The 26,389-nt window shown below is 42.2% G+C and overlaps 1 protein-coding gene and 1 long non-coding RNA gene across 5 annotated transcripts in view; one reads left to right on the forward strand and one right to left on the reverse strand.

Moving 5' to 3' along the window:
* The window catches only part of map2k5 (mitogen-activated protein kinase kinase 5), a 324,671-nt gene extending 322,511 nt beyond the window's left edge, over nt 1-2,160 (forward strand). For all 4 annotated transcript variants that reach the window (XM_072278042.1, XM_072278043.1, XM_072278044.1 and 1 more), the window contains one exon: nt 1,235-2,160. In XM_072278042.1, coding sequence (XP_072134143.1) covers nt 1,235-1,339 — 105 coding nt within the window. In that variant the 3' untranslated portion in view covers nt 1,340-2,160. The remainder of the gene's footprint in view (nt 1-1,234) is intronic.
* LOC140209679 (uncharacterized) overlaps nt 1-26,389 on the reverse strand; it is a 143,260-nt gene that overhangs the window by 76,726 nt on the left and 40,145 nt on the right. Inside the window, exon 2 of the long non-coding RNA XR_011889045.1 lies at nt 18,139-18,256. This is a non-coding gene — a long non-coding RNA (uncharacterized lncRNA). The remainder of the gene's footprint in view (nt 1-18,138; nt 18,257-26,389) is intronic.

The raw sequence follows: 26,389 nt of genomic DNA on the forward strand, positions 1-26,389 counted from the left end.
TTCCTTTCCAGCCCTGATGAAGTCTCTGTCCAATATGTCGAATATTCATTGCCTTCCATAGATGCTGCCTGACCTGCTGAGTTCCTCCAGCATCTAGTGTGAGCTTCCTTATGTTTGTTACCTCTCCAAGTTAACTTATACATGTCGTCTCCACCCCAGTCACTCACCATCCAGGTGACTGCACTTTGTCCACCTTACTTAAAACGCAGTGCATTGTAAGTCATTGTTCAGTTGTATGCGACACTGCTGCTTCTTATAAGGATAAGTTGAGCGAGATAGGGCTTTTCTCTTTGGAGCGAAGGAGGATGGGAAGTGACTTGATGGAGAGGTACAAGATGATAAGAGGCATAGATTGAGTAGATAGCCAGAGATTTTTTACTAGGGCAGAAATGGTGAATATAAGGGGGCGTAGTTTTAAAGTGATTGAAGGGGGAATGTCAGAGGTAGGTTTTTAACATGGAGAGTGGTGAGTACGTGGAACATGCTTCCAGAGGCGGTAGATTGGAGGAATGCTGGAGGAACTCAGAAGATCAGGCAATATCTGTGGAGGGCAATGAACAGTTGACGTATTGGGCCACGACCCTTCATCAGGGCTGGGAAGGAAGAGGCCAAATACATTGGGAACATGTAACAAACTCTTCTGTAGGCACATGGATTATAAAAAATGGAGGGTTATTGGGGAGGGAAGGGTTAGATTGATCTTAGAGTAGATTAAAATGTCGGCACAACATCATGGGCGAAAGGGCTTGTACTGTTGCTGTGATGTTCTATGTAAGACCATTCAACTCAACAGTGTGCAAAGGCTTGAATCCTTTGAGTGAGGCAATGTAAGTAAAATTTTCTGTAGTGTGTAATAGCAGGTAATTTCAGCAATGGTGTGCTCCTGCTGTGGATCCACACTTAATGGAAGCTAGGTCGCATATAGGTCCCTTAATATTATAGGGCTGTTCTGGGACCTGCACTCGTGTCAAACCAGGCTCCATGCCAGGGGTGTACAGTACATTGCTGAATTAGGACATTAAACTACAGGGAATGCACCTCTGCATGCTTCCATCCCTGGTCACTTCTGAAAGAGAATTTCTATATGGAACAATCTCAGAAAAATCCTTAAATTGCAATGGTTATTCACTTTATTCATATATGTGTCTTGCTCTACTTGGGCTACTTGCAAAGTAACATCGGTTTTGTTATAGTCTATTTAATTTTTTTCTCTCCCCTTAACCTCTCTTTGCAGGTTCACCCATTTGTTGTACAATACAACGACAAGAACGCCGAGGTGGTTTCCATGTGGGTTTGCAGGATGCTTGAAGAGAGACGTTCTCAACAGGGGATCCAGTGACCAACCTGAACACCAGTGACGTTAGACAAAAGAATATCATCAGGACAATAAAATCTCCACAGAGCAAGCAATTTTACTTCTCCCCCTCCAGTCCTGCCAGATCAGTGTGACCACAGCACGCCTTACATTATCTCTCGTCTGAGCAGACGACATCTGTAACTGTCCTCTGCCCTGGCAGGTGGTCTCAATTACTGCCATCATGACATGATCTATAGATAGTCTATGAGAAGGGTTAGGTGGCAGGGGGTCCTTACACTTCAGACCAGAGTTTCACGTCTAATTCGCTGCACCATTCATGTGTGCCCGTTAGTCCTTTGTGAATTCTGACACATTCTGCCTGCTCTTGTCAGACCGATAATGTTACTGTTAGAATGAGTGATCCTATCATTGTACATGAAGTTATATTAACATGGAAAGCAAGCCAAGTACAGTGTATCACTCAATCTCCAGCATTGGAAGACAGTAAGAATTTTGTTTGCTTATTTCTGGAGTTGCTATAATGCATTTTGAATGCAAACATACTGGGCCTTAAATCTGTTTTCTTATGTCATTTCTTTGAAATAATATACAATTTATAATATGTCTGAAGCTATATTATGCAATTATGGTGTATGATTTTTGAAATGCAGATTTTGGATAAAATATCCATAATATGTACAGTTTTATATTGATGAAATCAGCCATTGCACTTAATCACTAGACTTATTATATGCAGTCACACATTATGCATTTGTCTCCTAAAGGAGTTGCATATTTTATTCAGTTAGTGTCCAATTTCTGTTGATTTTCTAAACTTCAAATAAAATGTTAGAAACACCTAATTGTTGTTCCTCTCCGTGCCTTGTAGTGCATTGGGTGGCAACCTTGCCGTTTCTTTAGCATTTGTCTGTTTTTACGAGGCTGAGATGCTAGCTCAACGCTCAACCCAGCACGGATGGAAAGCAAGGAGCCGAAAAGATACAAACCCAGGACCACTCACCTCAAAGTCTGGTGCAGGTGCCACTACACCAGCAGCTGGCTAAAGAAACATCTAATATTGGTATCAAAACTATCTTCATGATTAAAGTGAGTTTTGTTTTCTCAACACTGCTGAAAAATGTACTTCTACAAAAATTAATTTGCGATATGGTAGCCAGGAGGAGGAGCCATGGTAAATCAAAAAAGGGAAGACAACCGTTTCATCAGGCCTTAAGACGTAGGAGCTGCCACCCCCATGCTCTTTTGTGACATTGACGTCTCAGTGTCTGTTTGCCAGGAGTGTCAAAGGTTTTGAATCACCAAGGTAGTGTATATTGCAGCAAAAATGAGGTTTCATATCAAAGGAGCAAGGTCTCAGTTGGATGATCTTATCACAAACATTTCAGAACAGCTAACTATTATTGTCTACATATAAGCTGCCTGCCCTGCTGAATATTTCCAAATCTTTAAGCCTAACATCATGTGATAGGTGTACAAGGAAATCCGGGTCCTTCTCAACACCAGCATTCTCACCATTTAGAAATTAATCCAGTATTCTATGTTCTTTTCCTACGAAAGTGCAGGTTTTTCTTTATTATATTTCATCTGCTACATCTTCAGCCCATTTCTTTAACCACTCTTTATCTGTCTGAAGTTTTTGTGCATCCTTCTCATAGCCCATGTTGCCAAACAGCTTTATATCTTCAGCAAGCCAGGATATCCAACTCTTAATCTCCTTGTGCACCTCATGATATGGATTATGAACAGCGACCCACAGCCTCCTAATACAAAAAAAAATCCATTAATTCTTACACTAAGTTCTCGACAAACTCAGCAGGCCAGGCAGTATCTATGGAGAGGAGTAGTCCCTCCATAGATGCAGTCTTGAAGGAGGGTATTGGCCCAAAACTTTGACTGCTTGTTTGCTGAGTTCCCTGCATTGTCTCTGGATTTCCAGCATCTGCAGAATCTCTTGTGTTTCCCATTAATTCCTACTCTGGCCATTAACCAGTCTACGCAAGTATATTTCCCCAGTATGCAGACTCAAATTCCACTTAATTCTTTCTTGTTTGGCATCTTCTTGAAGGCCCTCTGAAAGCCTAAGTACACCACATCAACTGCTCCCCCCCCCCCCCCCCCCGTGTAGTGCACTGGTTACTCCCTCAAAAATCTTTACAGATTTGTCAGATGTCTGCATTGATGGATATACTGTATCTGATTAATAAATGACTTAAAATATCACATCTCCAACCTTACAGTATGTGTTACACCAAGGAGTCTGCATAGATTATGTCCTCCATTGTGGCTTCTTCCCAAGTACAAAGTTCACTGTCAGTATCATAAATGTCCTCTGCATTGGTAAGACCTAACGCAAGTTGGGTGATCACTTTGTCGAGCACCTTCACTCTCTCCACAGCAAAAGGCACGATCTCCCAGTGGCTATGCATTTCAATTCGACTTCCCATTTGCATTCCAACATGTCAGTCCATGGTCACCTCTGTTGCCAAGATGAGACTATTCTCAGGTTGGAGGAGCAACACCTCGTATTCCGACTTGATATCCTCCAACCTGATGGCATGAACTTTGACTTCTCTAACTTCTGGTAATGGCCCCTCCTTCCTCCTCTTTTTTTCCATTCTCATTCCGGTTACCTTTTCATCCCTTCTCTTCTCACCTGACCATCACTTGCCTCTGGTACCCCTCCTTCTTCCCTTACTGTCCTCTCAGATTCCTCCTGCTTCGTCCCTTTCCCTCTTCCACTTATCCGCTTCCAGCTTCTTGCCTCAACCCATCTAGTCTTACCTATCACCTGTCAGCTTGTACTCCTTCCCCTCCTCCAATCTTCTTACTTTGGCTTCTTCCCCCTTCCTTTCCAGTCCTCATGAAGGATCTTGGGCCCCTCCATAGGTGCTCCCTGACTTGCTGACTTCCTGTCACACTTTGTGTGTGTGTTCCTCACTGTTAGTGGAGCTAATTCTGTTTGCTCAGTAACACCAAGTGATAAAGATGAGGTTCTCACAGATTGATTGTTTGATTGTGCTAGGTATAAAATTTAAGAGGCTAGCAACACAGATAATTATCACGGACATCTATACTTAATAGTAAACAAGATTGGAATGGTGGGAATAAGGTTGTATTTGTCAACTTGTTAAATAAATCTATGCTCAAACTAGTCAATGGAACAACTGCCTGTGATTGGCACTATATTTGCAGTCTGCTACAGATGGCTTTGTGCAAATTTGGGATTTCATCTTGAAGAATGGAGTTAAGGCACATTGAGTAGCTGGGTTTCGTGCCACATTTCTCACAGGGCTGAAGCTTTCCAAATAATTAATTAGCAAAATCTAACAATAAACAAACAATGCGGTATTTTAGGAGCAACTATAAGCTGCTGGAGCAACCCAGCAGGTCAGGCAGCATCTGTGGAAGGAAATGGACAGTTGACATTTCAGGTTGAGATCCTTCATCTGCTCTGTACAATAGGTTCCAAGTATATAATGCTCCTGCATTGACATGTCCATATACTAACTGAATGCCTTTAATATGAAATCTTTAGTTTTAATCTCATGAAATAAAGGCCATAAAAATGACACGTTAATATAATTATATCCCATAGCAGAATTCCCTCCATGTAATAGTTATAAAGGGGCATTCTCCATTCTATGCATCTGCTCTGCCCTGCCCAGCAAATCCCAGTTACACTACCTTGTAAAAGCCTTAGACACATATATATATATATAGCTAGTACTGTACTTGTGGAGTGGAGATCAAGTTTGTAAATCTAGCAGGACCAATGGATGCTGGGAATGGCAGGGGTGGAGTGTTGTGGGACAGGTAGCAGAGAAGGAGTGCCAGGGGCGGGTTGGGGGGATGTTGCATGCTATGAGACACTAGGCACGTTGATTCCAACAATTGGTTTATTGATCATTACAGAATCTGCCTCTGGTTCCTCTCACTCCCTCCCTCCCCTCTCCCTTCCCCTTTTTCCGACCATGATTTCCCTCTCCCTGCCCCCTTACCACTCTGGGTCCACAATGGAGACCCACATCAGAATCCAGTTTATCATCAGTAACATATGTCATGAATTTTTTTTTTGCAGCAGTAGTACAGTGCAATATGTAAAACTACCATATTACTGTGCAGAAGTCTTAAACACCCTGGCTATATATATGTCTAAGACTTTTGCACATTACTGTACATATGGTTATGATTGATCCATTAACAAATCCAGTTGGAATTAATATCTATATTTTCATTTTGCAGGGCACCGGGTTATTCCAGATTGTAAACTGAATAATTTACTACAGTGGACAACATTCAGTTAATCTGTTTGGGATAGAAGGATCAGTGTTGGCGTCACAGACTTTTAAAGGAACTTAAACATTTTTTTGGATATCAAATATACTTCCCCTTATGGAAGAGTAAAACTCTGCAAAGAGATAGATCTACCCTTAGATTGATCCCAGGCTGAGAAATGGGGCAGTGCAATGAATGTATTGTTTAAGAAATAATTGTATTTGGAGGTTCCTTAAGAATTTATTCACCATGTACGTTAACATGTATTAAGGATTTGTTGTGGTGTGTTGGTCAGTGTGAATATACAACAGAAAACAGTAGTCAACAATTACGAAGAATAAAAAGTTATTCTAAAACTAAAGTTAGAGGTTATAGTACAGATATGGAATAAAATGTTCATAAATATATAAATACCAGCATGTGTTTACAATGACCATAAGACATAGGAGCAGAATTAGTCCATTTGGTCCATTGAGTCTGCTCCACCATTCAATCATGGCTGATTTATTTTCCTCCTCAGCCCCATTCTCCTGCTTTCTCTCCGTAACCTTTAATGTCCTTACTTATTAAGAACCTATCAACCTCCATTTTAAATATACCCAATAACTTGGCAATGAATTCCAGAGTTTCATCAGCCTCCAGCTAAAGCAGTGGTTCCCAGTCTGGGGTCCACAGAGTCAATGGTAGGGGTCCATGGCATAGAAAGGGTTAAGAACAAAAGAAATGCCTCCTCATTCTTCTATTCAGAACTCTGATGTAATTCCTGTGATGCCCCATTTTCTTCTAAATTGGCGTCTTCCTTTATTGTCGGGCAAGTGGATACCCACTCTTCTGCTGAAAGGTACAGACCTCTAACACCACAGATGTGACTGAACCTCTATATTTCTAGACTTCAGAGTCATTCTTTTTTCTCCTCATACACATCTTAATAATTGGTTAACGTAATGATACACTGAGATGTAAACCCTTTGGTTTATTTTCCAGTTAGTGCAGTCTTCAGCAGTTAAGAACTTTGCAAGTGTAATTACTTTGAAATATAGAACAGATCTCAAAGCTGCGCCCTGTTGTTAACTGATCAGAATTAGGATTATTATCACTGACATATGTCATAAAATCTGTTGTTTTGTGGCAGCAGTACAGTGCAATACATAACATATTATAGATTACAATAAGATGCTGTATATATAAATTATAAGTTTCAATAAGAAATATATATAAAAAAATAAATAATGCCAAGAGAGAGCAGAAACAGTGAGGTAGTGCTTGTGAGTTCATGAACTGTTCCGAAATCGGATGGTGGAGGGGAGAAAAGCTGTTCCTGAATCATTGACTGTGTGCCTTCAGGCTCTTGTACCTCCTCCCTGATGGTAACAATGCGAAGAGGGCATGTCCTGGGTGATGGGGATCCTTAATGATGGATGCTGCCTTTTAGAGCATCACCTTTTGAAAATGTCCTCGACGGTAGGGAGGCTAGTGACCATGATGGAGCTGGCTGAATTTGCAATTTTCTGCTGCTTTTTTCTGATTCTGTACATTGGAGGCTCCACATCAGACAGCGATGCAACCAGTCAGAATCCACTCCACAATACGTCCCTAGAAATTTGCCAGAGACTTTGAAGGCATACTAAATCTCGTGAAATTCCTAATGAAATGTAGCAGCTGGCATGCCTTCATTGAAATTGTATCAGTATGCTGGGCCCAGAACAGATACTCAAGGGATGTAGACACCCAAGAATTGAACACTGAAGTTATCTTTAAGAATGTACTGCTTTGAGGCAAACTGTTTTACTTTAATCAGAAATTGGATCTAATCATCCTTGTCATGTTCATGATGACTTGTAAGTAATGGAATAGCATTTTTGTCACTGCTGTATGCATCTGTATACAAATTTAAAAGTTTTTTTCAGACATGTACAGAAAATTTCTAGTCTATAGTAGGATGTGTCCCTGAAAACAAAAGAAAGCGAAGTTTGAAAAGGGGAATGAACTACCACCCTGGTTTATTTGATTGCACTGTGCTACAGGGATGTACTGTAACCAAGTGCATTTTAATTTTCATCACCAATGCCGAACAGTTTCTCTTTTGAACCACTGCTAAATTTGAAATGTGAAAACCTCAAGTCAGACCCTGAAACCACAGAGAGTTTACATGCAATGCAGTGTGAAACCAGGTGTAAAAAGTGCCTTGGGGAGGTCTCTTGATCCTCTTGAACACTTTAGACTCACCTGCAATTAATTAAAAAGTTTAAAGAGTCAAAACATTTAAAATGTAACCACTGGGAGAGGAGCTTTTCACCTGCCACACGCATTCTTTGAAGCAGTGTATGGAAAGTGTTAGTGGCACAGGGAACTAGAGCTGTAACCTGCACTGCGCCTGAGTGGCATGTGAAATCTTTAATGCTTTGCATTTAGGATATTACCTATATAAGAGTAGTCAGTATTAAATTGAACTAAACCTACACTAGTTGTTGGTTCTAAGTGATCATGATGAGAGTCATTGGAGATTTTCATTGATTCCTTTCTGTTTCTTTGTTTCTACTGTGAATGCTCAGAAGAAAATGAATCGCAGGGTAGTATATGGTGACATATGTACTTTGATAAATAAATTTACTTAGAACTTTGAGGCATGGATAGAATTTTAGATATGTTAGAATTGGCAATGGCAAGGCTTGTGTAAATTTTCCACAATAAACTTGCTTTGTTTTGGTAGGCTGAAGTTATATTATAAATAACTACTTTGCTGCTAAGGCCAACGTCTCAGGCAAATGGAGGGTTAGGTAAGGGCGAAGAATTAGATTGATCTTAAAGTAGGTTAAGGGGTCAGAAGAACATTATGGGCCAAAAGGCCTGTACTGTGCTGTAAACTGGCAGATTGCAGAATAGACCATTAAACAGAGGGGCAGAATTCGGCCATTTGGCCTATTGAGTCTGACCATTTCATCATGGCTGATTCACTATCCTTCTCAACCCTATTCTTCTGCCTTCTGCCCATAACCTATGACACCCTTTCTAATCAAGGACTTTTCAACCACCACTTTAAATATACCCAATGGCTTGGCCTCCACAGCCATTTGTGACAATGAAATCCACAGATTCACCACTCCCTGGCTGAAGAAATTCCTCCTCATCTCTATTGTAAAGGGATGTCCTTCTATTCTGAGGTGGTGCCCTCTGGTCCTAGGCTCCCCCACTATAGGAAACATTCTCTCCATGGCACTTTAACTAGGCCTTTCAGTATTTGATAGGTTTCAATGTGAACCTCCTTCATTCATCTGAACTCCAGCAAGTACAGGCCCAGAGCCATCAAACGCTCATCATACATTAACTCTTTCATTTCTGGATTCATTCTTGTGAACCTCCTCTGGACCCTCTCTAATGCCAGCACATCCTTTCTTAGCTCATCATCATTATGTGCCATGTGGTATGATGTAGATAAGGGGCCCAATACTGCTCACAATACTCCAAGTGCAGTCTGACCAATATCATAAAGACTCATCATTACATCCTTGCTTTATATTCTAGTCCTATTCAGCAATAGGATCAAAACCTCCTTGAAAAGAAGCAGATCCTCCTGACCTGTGACTATACAAACTACAGAAGGATATCGAGAACCACAGGAGCCCCATGTAAGCAACAAAAGAAGTTTGCCACCTCACAAACTACCTCCCTGACGTCCTGTCATGCACTCTTATTCCTGTTTGTATTGTTAGGGAGTTTGCTAAAACCAGCATCTCAAGTAGCACACATCCACAATCAGTGATCTTGCACCATCCATGTTATTTTCAATAACAATTTAAATAAGGATTCCCATTACCAACACAAACCAGGATTTGGTTCTTGCCACAAAGGCCTTCAAACAACTTCTAACAGTTTATTCAACAGGATATTTTCAGTCAGTGTTTTACAAAGGAATGAGATTCTGCCCACTATCTGTTTACTTCTCCTCCGTGGCATGTTTTATTAATGTGCCTCAAAGTATCTGAAGGCCAAAACCACAATGCTACAAAAAATGGAGATGGATAAATGGAGGCTTGTGTGGGAAGGAAGGATTGGATTGATCTTAGAGTAAGTTAAAAGATGGGCTGAAGGACCTGTACTGTGCTATGAAGAAGAAGAAAGCCCTTAACTCCAAATGGAGTCATCGGAGCGCCGTCATGATGGCGTTTTTTTTTAAGCAAGCTTTCTTATTTTTTATGAGGCCGAATTGCTAGCTCGATACTCAACCCAGCATGGATGGAAAGCGTGCAAGGGAGCCAGCTGGATTCGAACTCGGGAGCCTTTGCTCCAAAGTCTGGCGCTGATGCCACTATGCCACCAGGTACTGCGCTATAGTGTTCTATATTATTCTGTTGTAGGAGAAGAATGTTTAGATTATTGGGTTTTAGTTGCGCAATATTAGAATCAAAATCATGTTTAATTTCAGTATTACATGTCGTGAAATTTGTTTTATGGCAACAGTACAGTGCAATACAAAATAAACTATAAATTACAATAATATATATAATCAAATTAAATAAGTCGTGCAAAAAGAGAGCAAAAGTAGTGAGATAGTGTTCATTGGTTGGTTCATTGTCTGTTGAGAAATCTGATGGTGGAGGGGGAAAAGCTGTCCCTAAAACATTCTGTGTGGGTCTTCAAGCTCCTGTACCTCCTCTCTGATGGTAACAATGAGAAGAGAGCACATCCTGGGTGATGGGGGTTCTTAATGATGGATGCTGCTTTTTTTGAAGCATCTCCTTTTGGAGATGCCCTCGATGCTGTGGAGGCTGGTGCCCATGATGGAGCTGGCTGAGTTTACAACCCTCTGCAGTAATTTCTGATCCAGTGCAGTGGCCCCTCCATTGCAGATGGTGATGCAACCAGTCAGAACGCTCTCCACGGTACATCTGTAGAAATTTACGTGTCTTTGATGTACTGTGAATATGTAAATATAAAAGAAACAGGACAATGAATACTGAAGTAAATGGCCATTCCCAGGCTGTGCACTCCCAACTTATAGACAACCCGACTTAGGACCAAGAGTATATAGGAAGATTGAAAATCTAGCTGAATGGTGCCACAACAATAGCCTCTCACTTAATGACAGCAAAACCAGCAGTATAGTACAACACTTAACTTACTACAGTACGGTGCAAAAGTCCTAGGCACCCTAGATATATACGTGTGTGTGTGTGTGTGTTCCTAAGACTTTTGCACAGTACTGTATATGTATTTTGGTAATAAATTTACTTTGAACTTTAACATCTGACATGCGAACACGTATTCATTTCTACAAATGGCATTTTTAGTTTCTTCTCCCTCTCTCTCCACTTTTAGTACATTTTGTTCTTTCTTATCAGTCTCGTCCACTTTTTGGTATTGGTAACTGGTTTATTATCATCACATGTGCAGTGAGAACCTTGTTTTGTACACTGTTCATACAGATCATCAACTGTGTAATCATTACAGGGCGCATTGAGCTGGAACAAGGGAAACAATAACAATGCAGACTAAAGTGTAGCAGTTACAGAGAAAGTGCAGTGGAGATAAACAAATGCGAGGACGTAACAAGGTTGATTGTGAGGACAATAGGTCTGTTCAAGAGTCGGATACAGGGGGGTGGAAGCTGTCCTTGAGATTCGTGGTATGTGCTTTCAGGCTTTTGTATCTTCTACCTGGTGGGAGAAGGGAGAAGAGAGAATTCCTGGAGAGGGTCCTCAGTTATGCTGGCGGCTTTACTGAGGCAGTGAGAAATATAGCGTCCACAATTCTTTGCAGTTTCTTGCAGTTACATGCAGAACAGTTGTCATACCAAGCTGTAATGCATCTGGACAGAATGCTTTCTATGGTGCATCATTAAAAATTGGTAAGAGTCTGCAGGGATATCCGAATTTCCTTAACACAAGAGATTCTTCAGATGCTGAAAATCTACACACAAAATGCTGGAAGAACTCAGCGGGTCAGGTAGCATCTATGGAAATGAATAAAGAGTCAGCGTTTCAGACTGACACTGTTCATCAGGACTGGAAATGAAGAGGGGAGGAAGCCAGAATAAAAAGGAGGGTGAATAAGGTCAAATTTCTTTAGCCTCCTGAGGAAGTGGCGGCATGGGTGAGCTTTCTCGGCCATGACATCAATGTGGTTGGACCAGGACAGGCTGTTGGTGATGTCCATAGCTAGGAACTTGAAGCTCTCAACCTCACACTGTTGATATAGACAGGAGCTTGTGCACTGACCAGTTCTTTTAATGCCATTCATTGCAATACTGTGTCACCATATCGGGTGATTTTTATTTGCATATTTTTAAAATCAATTTAATGGACAAAATGGGTACCTGTAAAAGCGGAACCTGTTTGCTACCCTGTACCCTGTAACATCGGTACAGCGAGTTGCTGGTCTCCGCTCTCTGGTGAGAGAGAGCCTGAGATGCCGACGTACTGGGTTATGGGCTGTAGTTTTCGATGGACTCTGGATCAAGGTCTCTTTGGGGGCTTTTGTTATTGCTTGCATTGGGGGGTGGGGGGTCAGTGCTTCTGCTGGTGCAAGTGGGGGTGAAGTCCTTGGGATGGTCAAGGCTCCTACTGCTGCTTATGTGTAGGAGGCAGGAGGGGATCCTCAGTGTTCTGATGTTTCTACCATTCATTCTGTGGGGTTTCTTGTTTTGTGGATGTCTGCAAAGAGTAAGAATTTCAGGTTGTATACTGTATACATTCTCTGATATTAAAATAAACCGCCTGAACACAGGAATGGTCTTCATTTACAATGCCTTCCAGCCTCCCAGTTGTGGAATGTTTTTTGTGCTGCTGTTTCCAACAGTGTCACCATATGATATTAAATGTGTCTAGTAGCTTTGCTGCATCTGCACTTTGCTCTTCTGGAAACGTTTAAACAGATCTCATCAAATATTTACCATTCACGTGTCACAGCCAAAAAAAAAGGTTCAAATGGCAAAATGAAAGGAAATAATGACACCTATTTTAACTTCCCGTGGTACTGTAAAATGGGTGTTATCAGATCTGTCCCCCTCTACTGACTTTTGTTTCTATTGATAAAAAAAATCAATCTCACATCTTGAAAACGCCAGCTGATATAGAATCATGGGATCCTTTTGTTACACAAAGAAATCAGTCTGGGGGAAGTTGGGCGAACACATCTTCATCACTAAGTAACAAACACACACACACACACACACACACACACACAATGCTAGAGGAACTCAGTGGGTCAGGCAGCATTTATCCCCCTTCCTTTCCAGCCCTGGTGAAAGGTCTCAGCCTGAAACGTCAACTGTTTATTCCCCTCCATAGATGCTGCCTGACCTGCTGAGTACCTCCAGCATTTTGTGTGTGTTGCTCTGGATTTCCAGCATCTGCAGAACCTCTTGTGTTCTTCATCACCGACTTAACACTAAAATGGTCTGGTTGTAGCTTCACATCCCTGTTCCCATGCAGAATACGGCTTACCTGTTACCTGCTCTACTGAATCTATCATTTAAAATATCTTAATTAGATTAGCACTCAAACTTTGAAACAGGCAGAATTACAGCCACATTCCAGCTCACTGGCTAGTATTGTGATCCTTTTGTATTGTGTCAGCTTGGTGAAACTACTTCATTCTTTGCAAGGTCATTATGAATTTTTTTATTTAAGGAACTATTTAAATATTTATCTCAGGGTGACTTTATTTATCAAAGTCCAAATGACTATTTGAGAGAATGTAAGCCTTTCTAATTTCAGTTCGTCTACTTCTCTAAAAGATAAGATAAATAAAGATGTTTTTAATTAGCTTTGTTTGTCACATGAACATAAAAACATACAGTGAAATGCGTCATTTGTGTCAACAGCCAACACAGTGTGAGGAACACACACAAAATGCCGGAGGAACTCAGCAGGCCAGGCAGCATCTATGAAAACAAGTACAGTCAACATTTTGGCCTGACATCGACAGTCCTGCCGGAGGGTTTCGGCCTGAAACATCGACTGTACTTTTTTCCATAGATGCTGCCTGGCCTGCTGAGTTCCTCCAGCATTTTGGATTTCCAGCATCTGCAGATTTTCTCTTGCACAGTCTGAGGATGTGCTGGGGGCAGCCCACAAGTGTCACCATGCTTCCAGCGCCAACAGAGCAGCCCACAACTCACTAACTCTAACCTTTGTCTTTGGAATGTGGGAGGGAACCAGAGGACCCAGAGGGAACCCAGGGAGAATGTGCAGACTCCATACAGAAAGCAGTGGGAATTGAATCCTGATCATTGATCGCTGGCACTGTAAAATGTTACATTAACTGTTATGTTACCATGACACCATGGTATCAAATGTTTCCAGAGACTTTGAAATTAGATATTGGGCTTTTTTGTTTTTTTTAATTGTCATTCGATTACCATCATGGCAGTTCAAGGATAGTGGTTCTGACTATGTACATTACCCCAGTAAAGCCGGCATTGACAACAGCTGGAAGTGGTGCGTTCCTGATTTGAATGACTTAATCACAGGCTAATGTTAACCTTGCTCCGTGGTAGAGATTCCATCAGTTTCAAGTGCAAAGCTTGCTTTACTCTCTCCTTGTTTGCAGCAGAGAGCCAATGTGGTCCCCTTGGGAGAGGCATTCAGAAGGTGATAATACATGGGATACGTGGTGAATGGGCTGTTCGAATTCACAATCAGCTGCTCACTGAAGAGAGAGAGTAGTGGTCAATGGGACTTATTTCTGGCTGAAGGTCCATGATTGGTGATATTCTGCAGGGAGTTGTACTTGGACCCCAGCTGTTTGTGGTCTATACAAATGACTTGGACGAAAATGAGAATGGGTGAGTTAGTAAGTCTGTAGATGTCACAAAGATTGCTGGCATTGTGGTTAGTGTAGAAGGTTGCCAGAGAATGCTGCAAGATATACCGTAGATCAGGTGCACATATGGGTGGAGAAATTGCAGGTGGAGTTTAACCCAAACAAGTATGAGCTTTTGCTCTTTGCAAGATCAAATGTAAAGTGAAAATACCCACTTAATGGCAGCACCCCTAACATCATTGATGTGCAGAGGGATCTGGGGATCCACATCCATGGCTCCCAGAAAGTGGTGCACAAGTTGATAGAGTGGTAAAAAATGGAATGCTTATTAGTCAAGACTTTGAGTTGAAGAGTCAGAAAGATGGAGATATAGAGTCATAGAAAAGTACAGCACAGAAACAGGCTCTTCGGCCCATCTAGTTCATGCTGAAACCATTTAAACTGCCTGCTCCCATCAACCTGTACCGGGACCATAGCCCTCCATAGCCCTACTATACATGTACCTATCTAAACTTCTCTTAAACATTGAAATTGAGCTTGCATGCACCTCTTGTGCCGGCAGCTCATTCCACACTCTCACAAATCTCTGAGTGAAGAAGTTTCCCCTCATGTTCGCCTTAAACTTCTCACCTTTTACCTTTAACCTATGACCTCTGGTTGTAGTCCCACCCAAACCTCAGTGGAAAAAGATATATCGCAAATATCTATAAATCTGATTAGGCCACATTGGGACAGCTGCATCATTGACGTTTCAGGACCTTCACCAGGACGAACATCCTTCACCAACCCCAATGAGGGGTCTCAAAACATTTACTATTTATTTCTCTCAATAAATGCTGCCTGACCTGCTGAGTTCCTCCAGCATTTTGTCTGTGTATGTACATCAATAATTTCATCTTTGTAAACACTTCCAGCAGTTCCAAAAATTGTTTCTATTAAAAGCATTTTACTTCATTTAATTTTAAATTATTCCTAGGACAATTTTCCTCACATTTAAGGAAGGATACAATTCTATTTATTTAACTTTTGCTCATGAACCCTTATTCTCAATAAATTTCTTGACCACTGGGAGATAAGATCAGAGTCACCCCCTGTTTGGCCTCGCAGTGTGGAGAAATCCAAATGTACGTAAGTCATTAAGAACACTACAGAAAGTGTTTATGAAGCAGTTTTTGCTCGTTATATTTTCCTTCTGAATGACCATATTGCTACTATATCATCGGCTCAAAGCACTGCCTGTGTTTAAGTCACATTATCTGCTTATCTGGGAGGAAAGTTTCATTATTTTCACATTTAATTAGGCATTCTACAATCATTGTTTACGTGCAGTAATTTTCACACTGCAACTGATAATCATAATTTCCTAACCATTAATTTCTATTGTAATGTGTGAACAAGATCGAACACTGTTACAATAGAGTGGAGTTCTTTCAATCTATTCTTGCATCATTTTAATGCTATTTTCCTGCCTTGATCTGCTTTCTTTAATCACTGCATCATTCCTCACCACAGTTCCACAATCCTTATAACTGGGCTGTGTGCGAAATTCCTTCAAGCACATGTCAGAACCTCCTCATACAGTGAACTGCAGTTGCAAAGATCTTCAGAGATTTGTTTTTCTTACTCCCCCCCTCCACCCCACCCTCCCAAATTTGATAGCACAGCAGCCAAGTGTTACAGCAGGTTGTAAAGGGGGTGGCCCAGACCACAACTCCAATGCTCCCTTTATGCCTTGCTGATATATTTATGATGTCATCACTCTAAGCTGGTGGCTTGTTAGGAAAGAGCAGCTATTATTAAAACAACAAATCTTGGACTATTTTGAGTGAGGAGGGAGCCTAACAAGGACTATTAAATGTCTCACAAGCACTGGATACACATACACGCATGCACGTGTACGCTCAGACACTCACATACACTCATAAGCACATAAATACACATGCACACACACACAAAAAGCTTCACCTATCACCTGCCAGCTTGTACTCCTTCCTTCCCCCACCTTCTTAACTTTCCCCTTTCGTTTCCAGTCCTGATGAAGGTTCTCGGCCCAAAACATTGACTGTTTATTCCTCTCCATAGATCTTATCTAACCTATTGAGTTCCTCCAGCACTTTGTGTCAATCAGTTACAAAGAGTGCACCTTTAGTTTCTTTTTCATCTCCAGAGCCCAGCTCCATCTCTTCATCAAGCCTTTCTTCAATCTACCTTCACGGAAGATGTGATACTGATGATTGCAAACTGAATGAGGACAGCAACACTCTCTAATGTTGGATAATAATGTCACAACTAACTAGATCCTTTTTTACTCTCCCATGTCTTCACAAATGCATGCACACCTCCAGAGAGATAATGCTTTATTTGCTAAGCAGAATTCTTAAACAAAATCACTTAGTGATCAACACTCACCCCACTGTATGCCTCCACATTATCATCTCAAATTCTGCCAACAATAGTTGTGTTGTCGACAGATTTATACACAGCTCAAATGCCAGCTATAAATTTGCCGATGGCATAACTATTGTTGGCAGAATTTCAGATGGTGGTGAGAAGACGTACAGGAGTGAGATAGATCAGCTGGTTGAGAGGTTTGTCGCAGCAACAACCTTGCACTCAACATCAGTAAGACCCAAGAATTGATTGTGGACTTCAGGAAGGGGAAGTTGGGGATACACAATCCAGTCCTCAGCAAGGGATCAGCACTGAAAAGGGTGAGCAGCTTCAAACTCCTGGGTGTCACCATCTCTGAGGATCCATCCTGGACTCAACATTTTGATGCAATTACAAAGAAGGCATGACAGCAGCTATATTTCATTAGGAGTTTGAAGAGAATGGGTATGTCACCAAAGACTCTCACAATATTTCTACAGATGTACTGTGGAGAGAATCCTAAGTGGTTGTATCATCATCTGGTATGGGGGGGGGTGGGGGTTGGCACTCCACAGGATTGGAAAAAGCTGCAGAAAGTTATAACCTCTGCCAGCTCCATCTCGGGCACTAGCCTCTCCAGCATCCAGGGCACCTTCAAAAAGCGATGCATCAGAAATGCGGCATCCATCATTAAGGAACCCCCCCCCCCCAATCACCCAGGACATGCCCTATTCTCATCGCTACCGTCAAAGAGGAGATACAAGAGCCTGAAGACACACAGTCAATGTTTCAGGAACAACTTATTCTCCTCTGCCATCAGATTTCTGAATGGACAGCTCATGAATACTACCTCAGTATTTTCCAACTCTTTTTTTGTACTACTTATTTCATTTATTTTTTTCTTTTTTGTATATACTTATCATAAATTATAGTTTTTATTATTATGTATTGCAATGTACAACTGCCACAAAACAACATATTTCACGACACACCAGTTATATTAAATCTGATTTTGATTCTGTTTGTAATTCTGTGAAGCTTAAGTAGAATCAAAATGAAAGAAATTTCAAACTCTCCCTAATCACCCATTTTCACCTGCTCCCACCACCCCCAGATCCATCAACAGACATTTCACTCTCTGGCACTCCACCCGCTTCCTCCCCATCTAGTTCTGGTTCTGTCTGCCGTTCACCTCTCCCTTAATGGTTCCCATTCTTACCTTCCTTACGTATCAAATTCCAGCACTGGCAGCCCTTTGTATTCCTGCTCATCACCCTCCAGCCTCTGCCTGCACTCACCTGCCTCTTCCTCCTGCTTCCATCCCTCCGACCTTCCCCAACTGCCCATCTTCCTCCACCACACCTTGCCCACCAATCACCTCCGGTCCCTGTCTCACTCCTCCCCGCTTTTACCTTTATACCAGCTGTCACCCCTCTTCGTTCTCAGTCGTGATGCAAAACGTTGGCAAGTCCTTCACCCCTACGGATGCTTCCCGACCTGCTGAGTTCCTCCAGTAGGTTGTTTGATGAGCTGAAAGAAATATCGATTGCATTGTAAAGCAGGAGATGTCTACACAGCCTTTTCATGTAATATTATGTGCAGTGTAGGCAAATACCCTTGATGGAAGTAATAAGAAAATATCATCTGCATGTTCATGAATTGTATCTCAGAGTTAAAGTCAATGTGGAGTTTATTGTCATATGCACAAGCACACGTATGCGCAGGTGCAATGAAAACCTTGCAGCAGCATCACGGGCACCTCGCATCAGATAAGCAGCATTCGCAAGAAAGAGAAATTGCGGCACGGTGGTTAGCGCAACACTTCACAGTACAGGCAACCTGGGTTCAATTCCCACTGCTGGCTGGAAGGAGTTTGTACGTTCTCCCCGTGACTGTGTGGGTTTCCTCCGGGGTGCTCCAGTTTCCTCCCACAGTCCAAAGACGTACTGGTTGGTAGTTTAATTGGTTGTTGTAAATTGTCCTATGATTAGGCTAGGGTTATATCGGGGATAGCTGGGCAGTGTGGCTCAAAGGGCCAGAAGGGCCTGTTCCACGATGTATCTCGATAAATAAATAAACATAAACGATGCACAATTTTTACAAGAATGAATACAACTAGAACAAAAAATTAACAATGTGCCAACAGCTCTCTTTAGGCATATTGACTTTCATAAATCAAAATATTATTTGCTTTTTCCTTCCAGAGTGATCAAATTTACATGTTCCCACATAGTATTTCATTTGACAGATTCACACCCACTCAGTAAACCTATCTATATCACTTCATTAGATCCTCTTCACTTTCCTTTTGGCACTTTTTATTTTTATTATTACTGTAAGTATTTCATTTCTTTCTTGCCATTGTGTTGTTGCAAAACATCTGATTTCATGTTATATAATACAGTGATAATAAATCTGATTTGGATTTTATCAACCATATCTTTCGTGCCTTCGTCCTAGTGATTTATACTGATGCCGTAGCAACAGCCATGTACTTGGCCCTGACACGCCTGGAAAACAAAGATAGTTATGTCAGAATGTTGTTTCTGGATTTCAGTTCAGCATTCAACACTATTGCCCCACAAACCTTAGTGAACTCCTACTCCTTCGTGTAAATACAACACTGCGCAAATTGGTGGTCGGTCGCCCTAAACAACAGACCTAATCAGATGGTCAGAATACACAACTGTTCCTCCCCAACCCCATCATCCTCAACATGGGTCCCCTCACCCCAGGGCTGTGTGCTGAGCCAATTTCTGTACTTTCTGCACGCACATGACTACACGGCCAAACACCCGAGTGATTACATTGTCAAGTTCGCCGATGACATGACAGTGGTGGGGCTCATCACCAACAACGATGAGACAGCTTACATAAAGGAGATGAAAGAGCTTGAGGCCTGATCCCAGGAAAATCACCTCTTCCTGAATGTCAACAAGACAAAGGAGGCGGTTATCGACTTTAGGGGAACTCACACCACTCTTTACGTGGGTGGCACAACAGTGGAAAGTGCAAGCAGTTTCAAACTCCAGGGAGTGCACATCTCACACAACCTCTCATGGTCCCAAAACACATTCTACACAATCAGGAAAGCTCACCAACACCTCTACTTTCTGAGGAGGCTGAAGAGAGCTGGACTGCACACAACATACTCACGATGCACAGTAGAGGGCATTCCTAACCAGCTGCATCTCTGCATGGCATGGGAAATGCATTGTGGTGGACAGAAAGGCTCTGCAACAGGTAGTCCATCTGACCGACCCATCATTTGCACCAGCCCACCCGCCATCAAGGACATATATACAGAAAGGTGCTAGAAAAGGGCCAGTAACACTATGAAGGATCCCACACATCCTGCTCATGGACTCTTTGTCCCTGTCCCATCAGGGAGGGAGGAGGCTACATAACATCTATGCCAGGTCCACCAGACTTACAGTTACTTTCCTCAAGCAGTAAGTTTGCTGCATCAACACCTCCACCCACTAACCCACTCCTGTACACCTCCCATTGCCACTACTTTATCATTTCATGTCAGAGTCACCGTATGTACAGACACCCCTGTGTCCAGCATCACCTTATGGATATGCAATTGATCTACGTGTTGTTACAGAACTGTGCAAAAGTCTTATATGCATATACAGTACAGATCTAGGGTGCCCAAGACTTTTGCACAGTACTGTATTTGTCAATGTGGAGCAGAGAGTGACTTTGTAAATCTGGGAGTAAAGGATGTTGGGAATAGTGAGGGGTGTGCAACAGGTGGCAGAGAAGGAGTGTGAGAGGTGGGGCTGGCGTGGGTGAAGTTGCAGCCAACACTGAGACAACAGGCACGGTCATTTGATTCCAAACAACTGGTTTATTGATCATTACAGAAGGTCTCTCTAGTGCTTCCCACTCCCACCCCTCTCCCTTCCCCTTTTCCTAACCATCATTCCCCTCTCCCTGCCCCCTTCCCACTCTCAGTCCACAAAAGAGACCCATATTGGAATCAGGTTTATCATCACTCTCATAATGTCATGAAATTTGTTGTTTTTTTTTGTGGCAGCATGTATTGTACGTGCAATACACAAAATTGCTACAATACTGTGCCAACGTCTTAGGGTCTCTAGCTATATAGGTGTGGTTAAGATTTTTATCACAAGTTCTTTATCTTATTGTGTTTTTTTTCGTGCTGCATCAGATCCGGAGTAGCGATCATTGTGTTTTCATTTACACTTGTGTACCGGGAATCTTGAATCTCAAATGTCACTATAAAACTATATTGATCATATAATTCACATTTGGATACAAAATGCATGCTCTCTTTCGCAGCTTGTATAAAAAAGTTGATGAAACCAAGAATGTGGCTGCTGAGTTCCAGATGGCCTTAGGAACAGAGGTATTCCTGTAGTCTGTACATATCCAATTAATTGAATTAATTCCCAGAACAAAACATTGGCTCTTAGACCGTACGGCACCCAGTGCTTAGCAAGAGAAGAAAAATTTCTGTTGAAAAATTCAAGTTTGCCAAAAGCTAACCTGTTCAAGTCCTGGACTTTTGGGGTCCATATTCAAGGTCCTTATTTGTAATCATTAGCGATTCTTGAAGTTGATACCAAAGATCAAAGCCCAAAAGTCAATCTGAAGTTTGGGATTCGAGGGCTGATGGTCAGAGTCCGTGTGTCTGTGAGTCCACAGGAGAAACCAAAGACCCAATGTCTGCAAATCTGTGAGCACATTGGAGAAGTCAAATGTCCAATGTCTGCAAATCTGTGAGCCCATTGATAGATAGATAGATAGATAGATTTACTTTATTAATCCCAAGGGAAATTGGAGAAGTCAAGGGTCCAATGTCTGCGAATCTGTGAGCCCACTGGAGAAGCTGAAGACCCAGTATCTGCAAATCTGTGAGCTCATTGGAAAAGTCAATGGTCCAATGTCTGCCAACCTGCGAGTCCATTGGAGAAGTCAAAAGCCCAGTGTCTGAGAATGTGTGAGTCCACTGGAGGCTGGAGACAGCCTATCCCAGGTTTAGAGGACTGCCTGTGTGTGCATGTGGGTGGTAGGGGAGAATGGGGCTTATTTTGCTGTTGTTCATTGGTTGTTGTTGCTGCTTGTGTTGTTCTGCCGAGCATTGTGGCACTGTATATTGGCGCAGGAATGTGTGGCACTGCTTGCGGGCTGCCATATCTGTGTTTGTATTTAAAACAGATGACGCACTTCACTGTATTTTTCTATGTGTGTGTGATAAATAAACGAATCTGAAACTAACCACTGCACAGTAACTCCAATCGGAAGATTGGGCGCCACGGTAGCGCAGCGTTAGCGTAATGCTATTGCAGCATGGGGAATCGGAGTTGGGAGTCAATTCTGAAGCCATCTGTAAGGAGCTTGTACTTCCTCCCCATGGAAGGCGTGGGCTTTCTCCAGGTGCTCTGGTTTCCTCCCACAGTCCAAAGATGTACCAGTTAGGAGGTTAATTAATCATTGTAAGCTAGGGGTTAAATCAGGGTTTGTTGGGGAGGCACGGCTTGAATATTCTGCACTGTATCTCTAAAGGAAATAAAACACTAAGACTGACAGGTCAGAATCACGTGTAATTAAACCACACTTCCCACACAACCCACCTCCGGACCCATTAGCATAACCTGGCTTCTAGGGAAAGATATCTACAAAACCTCTATGTATTTGTTAGGGAGGAGGTTAGCACTGTAGCATCGCACTATTACAGTACCAGTGACCCAGGTTCAATTCCCACCTCTGCCTGTAAGGAGTTTGTATGTTCTCCCCGTGACCGAATGGGTTTCAGATTCAGGTGCTGATTTATTTATCATGTGCACTTCGAAGCATGCAGTGAAGTGCCTCACTTGAGTTTGCAACCAACACCGCCAAGGTTGTGCTGGTGGCAGCCCTCAAGTATCATCACTCATTCTGACACATTTCTCCAGGTTCTCTGATTTCCTCCCATGTTCCAAAATTGCTTGGGTTAGCAGGTTAATTAGTAATTAAAATTGCTGTATCTCTAAATAAAATAAAATATAATATATGTACACATTTATGTGTATGTGTGTGGAAGTATATGTGTGCATCTGATTAACATTGTCAGAGTCACCACGTTACCTCACTCATTCAATTAAGTACCAGACTGGCCAATTATCACATTGGGAGAAATTACACACAGTCTTGTGCACCAGAGAGAGGGACTTTAAATAATATTTGCTTTTCCTTGCAGTCACAGCAGGAGCAAAGAATCTTTCGGAGATGTAGTTTGACAGAATAACTGCTGCTTGTTAATGTAATGTTGTGCTGATAGGTTTCTGGTCATTTTTGCAACGCAGACCAGGTGGGGGCCAGCCACAGGGGAGGGTACAACAGCTGAAATCATATCGCAAATACTATCAGTCATGACTGGAAGCGCAAAGGTTGCAGACTGGAAGTTATAGAATTAACTTTGTCTTAATCGCACCATGTGTCACAGTCCACACGCTGGCAGCTAACAGAACGATGAATGAGGTTTCTGAGCTATTGCCTAACAGAACGAGACTAAAGTGTGACAAATTTATTTCCTTGAAGGAAGGAATCTCTTTAGGCTGAGTTTTAATCCGTTTATATTTATCATTTTACCATTTCTTGTGAGTTCTGACAGATGTAGTTCTGTGTAGCAGTGTAGGAACAGCCCAAGAGAAAGTGTTTGCTTTTATAGATCCTTTTGGGGTGAAATTTATAGCTGGCTGATGCTTCAAGATGAGTACAGGCTGATCCTTTCACAGGTCTTTTGCTTTATCTTCTCCATTTACAATTGATTTGTAAGCTACAACTGTTTCTGTTAATATCCTTCCTCATATTAGTGACCGGTAAAATCATGATGTTCCTTTTCCTCAAGTCAAGATGTTCGAATGAACTGTCCTGTGACAGTCTATCATCACTTGTCTAGCTGACAGACCTCAGTGAGGCAAAAATATATTTTCAGGAAAACCAGAAGCTACCATGAGACCCTAAAGCAAAAATAGAGAGAGTGAAAGGAATAGACTAAAAGAATTGATTCCACTGATTTAACCAGATAAAGTGACACATTGAAAAGCAGCAGTTTTGTGTTGGCCAAATCTGCCACACATGGTGTACTAGAAATAATTCTGGTCTCTTATTATGGCTTATTTTAGTAGGTACAAAATATTTCCTATGATAATAAAGGAACTGAGAAAATGTACCTAATAAGGTGGATTGAACATGACTCTTGAGATGAGAGATTATGGAGTGAGAAATAGATTTCTTCTTGACTTCAAAAACTTTGATTTAAAAGAACAAGGGGGCTACCAATAGAAGTCATTTTCCCATAAATCCAGAATAGAATTCAGAATAGCCCTTTTCACACAGAAATGGCAGAAGGTGAAACTTGCTATCCTCTGGAGTCGGCATCTGCACTTCTGTGTATGTGTGTATATATGTGTATGTGTGTGTCTGTGTATGAATGTGTGTGGGTGTGTGGAAGTGTGTGTAGGTGTGTGAGTGCATATTTTGTGCGTGTGAATGTGTGCATATTGTGTGTGGATGTATGTGAGCGACTGTGTGTCGGTGTGTGTGCTTGTGTATGTGTGCGTATTTGTGTGTGTGTATGTCTGTGCATATGTGCATATGTGTGTCTGTGTAAGAATGTGTGTGTATGTCTGTGTGTGTGTGGCTATGAGTCTGTGTGTATGTGTGTGCATGTGTGATGCCCTAGTTAAGATTTTCACTGCTATGCTGTAGGTATCTCATTTTAGCAGTTCTGTAAGAGCAGCCTGTCCTGCTTTCAGCCTGTTTGGGTGTGAGCTAAAGATAAGGACCTATGTTGTTCAACTTAGGAATGTTGCGGCAGCCAGTCAGGATGGTGGAATTGGAAGAAGGTTCTAGAGAAAGCTGGGTGGAGAGGTTTCGTGAGGGACACTGGTGTGGGTCGAGGTCTATCTGGGGGGGGGGAGGACCTGGGAGAAGACAGGAGGGAGGATGGCTGAGGATGCCATCCCTGTTGCACAGGGTGAGTAACTTCAAGGAGGAAGAACCAATACTCCCATGGGGTAGCCCACTTATTCGAAATGGATTTCGAGTGACTTTCGGAAGGTGGTGTGTTCTTTCACGCAGATCATGGGTCCAGCACATGAGTTACAGGCAACTTTAAGATGAGCTCCAACTTAAGTGCACAGTTGGACTGGTTTAACTGTAATGGGCCCTTTTAATTTCTTTTTCCTTTTCTTTTTCCTACTAACTGTTTGATGAATCTGACACTTGAAAATATACTTTATCATTGTATGTAGTGTACGGTCTGCTATTTCTCGCTGATGGGCAATTGCACGGGGCCAGTAGTTACACAGTATTCACACAGATTGTGGTTCGGGTGGGCAAGACATCCCAACTTCCCAGATTTGGTGGGACGCAAGTCACATCGACCCTAGGCGTACAGAGTCTGGGAAAGGTGGCTTCCTCACCGCGAGGGGGCTAATGAGCCACATCTCTAGAGATGTTTATGTGTGTGTGGGCATGCGTGTGTATGTGTGTGTACATGCGTATGTTTGTGTGTGTTAATATGCTGTATGTGCGTATGTGAGTGTGTGTGTGTTTGTGTTTGGGTGTATGTGTGTTTCTCACACTCACTCTCTTCCTCCCGTCTCTTCTGTGCCACAGATTGAGTACCCTCCACTGTGTCGTTTTCTGGCTATTGCCCATCTCCTTGGTCTCCTCTTCCTCTCTTCTTCTGTCTGCTCCTCTCCCTCCTCTCCTCTCCATCCATCTCTCTCAGTGTCACTTTCGTGACTCCCACTCTCCCTTTCCCTCCTTTTTTCTTCCCCACCCTCCTCCATCTCTGCCTTCCCCTACAGAAAATGCATGATCTTCACTTATATGTCCCTTTGACAAGGTCTCCCCCAAATTGCAGAGATTTCAGTAGCAATAGGTCTGTTAAGGATAGCTATTTTCAAGTATTGATGACCAGCAGTTTGGGAGGTGTCTCTGAGTAAGATTGCAGAGTATCAGAATTGGAATCAGATTTATTATAAGACCATAAGATATAGGAGCAGAATTAGGCCATTCAGTCCATTGAGTCTGCTCAGCCATTTCATCCTGGCTGATTTATCATCCCTCTCAACTCCATTCTCCTGTCTTCTCCCTGTAACCTTTGACACCCTTATTAATCAAGAACCAATGAACCTCCACCTTAAAGAAACCCAATGAATTAGCCTTCACAGCCATCTGTGACAATGAGTTCCACAGAGAAATCCCTCCTCATCTCTGTTCCAAAGGGACGTCCTTGTATTCTGAGGCTGTGCCCTCTAGTCCTCACTCCTCCACTATAGGAAGCATTCTCTTCACATCCACTTTATCTAGGCCTTTCGGTATTTGACAGATTTCATTGAGATCCTCCCTCGATTTTTTTAAACTCCAGCGATTACAGGCCCAGGGCTATGAGTTGCTTCTGGTGGGGCATGATGGTGTAGCAGTTATGAAATTGGACCAGCAGCTGGAAGGTCGGGAGTTCGATTCCAGCAAGGCAAGTTATGAAATTGAATTCAATAAATCTATTAAAATGTAACTGCTACCATGAAGAACTGTAAAAGCTGCTAAATTGTTGTTTAAAAAAACGGGTCTTTGTGTCCTTCAGGAACAAAAAGGATTAGTGTTTAAATAGCATCTATCCTGACCTCGGAGCGTCCC

Source organism: Mobula birostris, chromosome 14 (assembly GCF_030028105.1).
Source record: "Mobula birostris isolate sMobBir1 chromosome 14, sMobBir1.hap1, whole genome shotgun sequence".
Lineage (NCBI taxonomy): Eukaryota > Metazoa > Chordata > Chondrichthyes > Myliobatiformes > Myliobatidae > Mobula > Mobula birostris.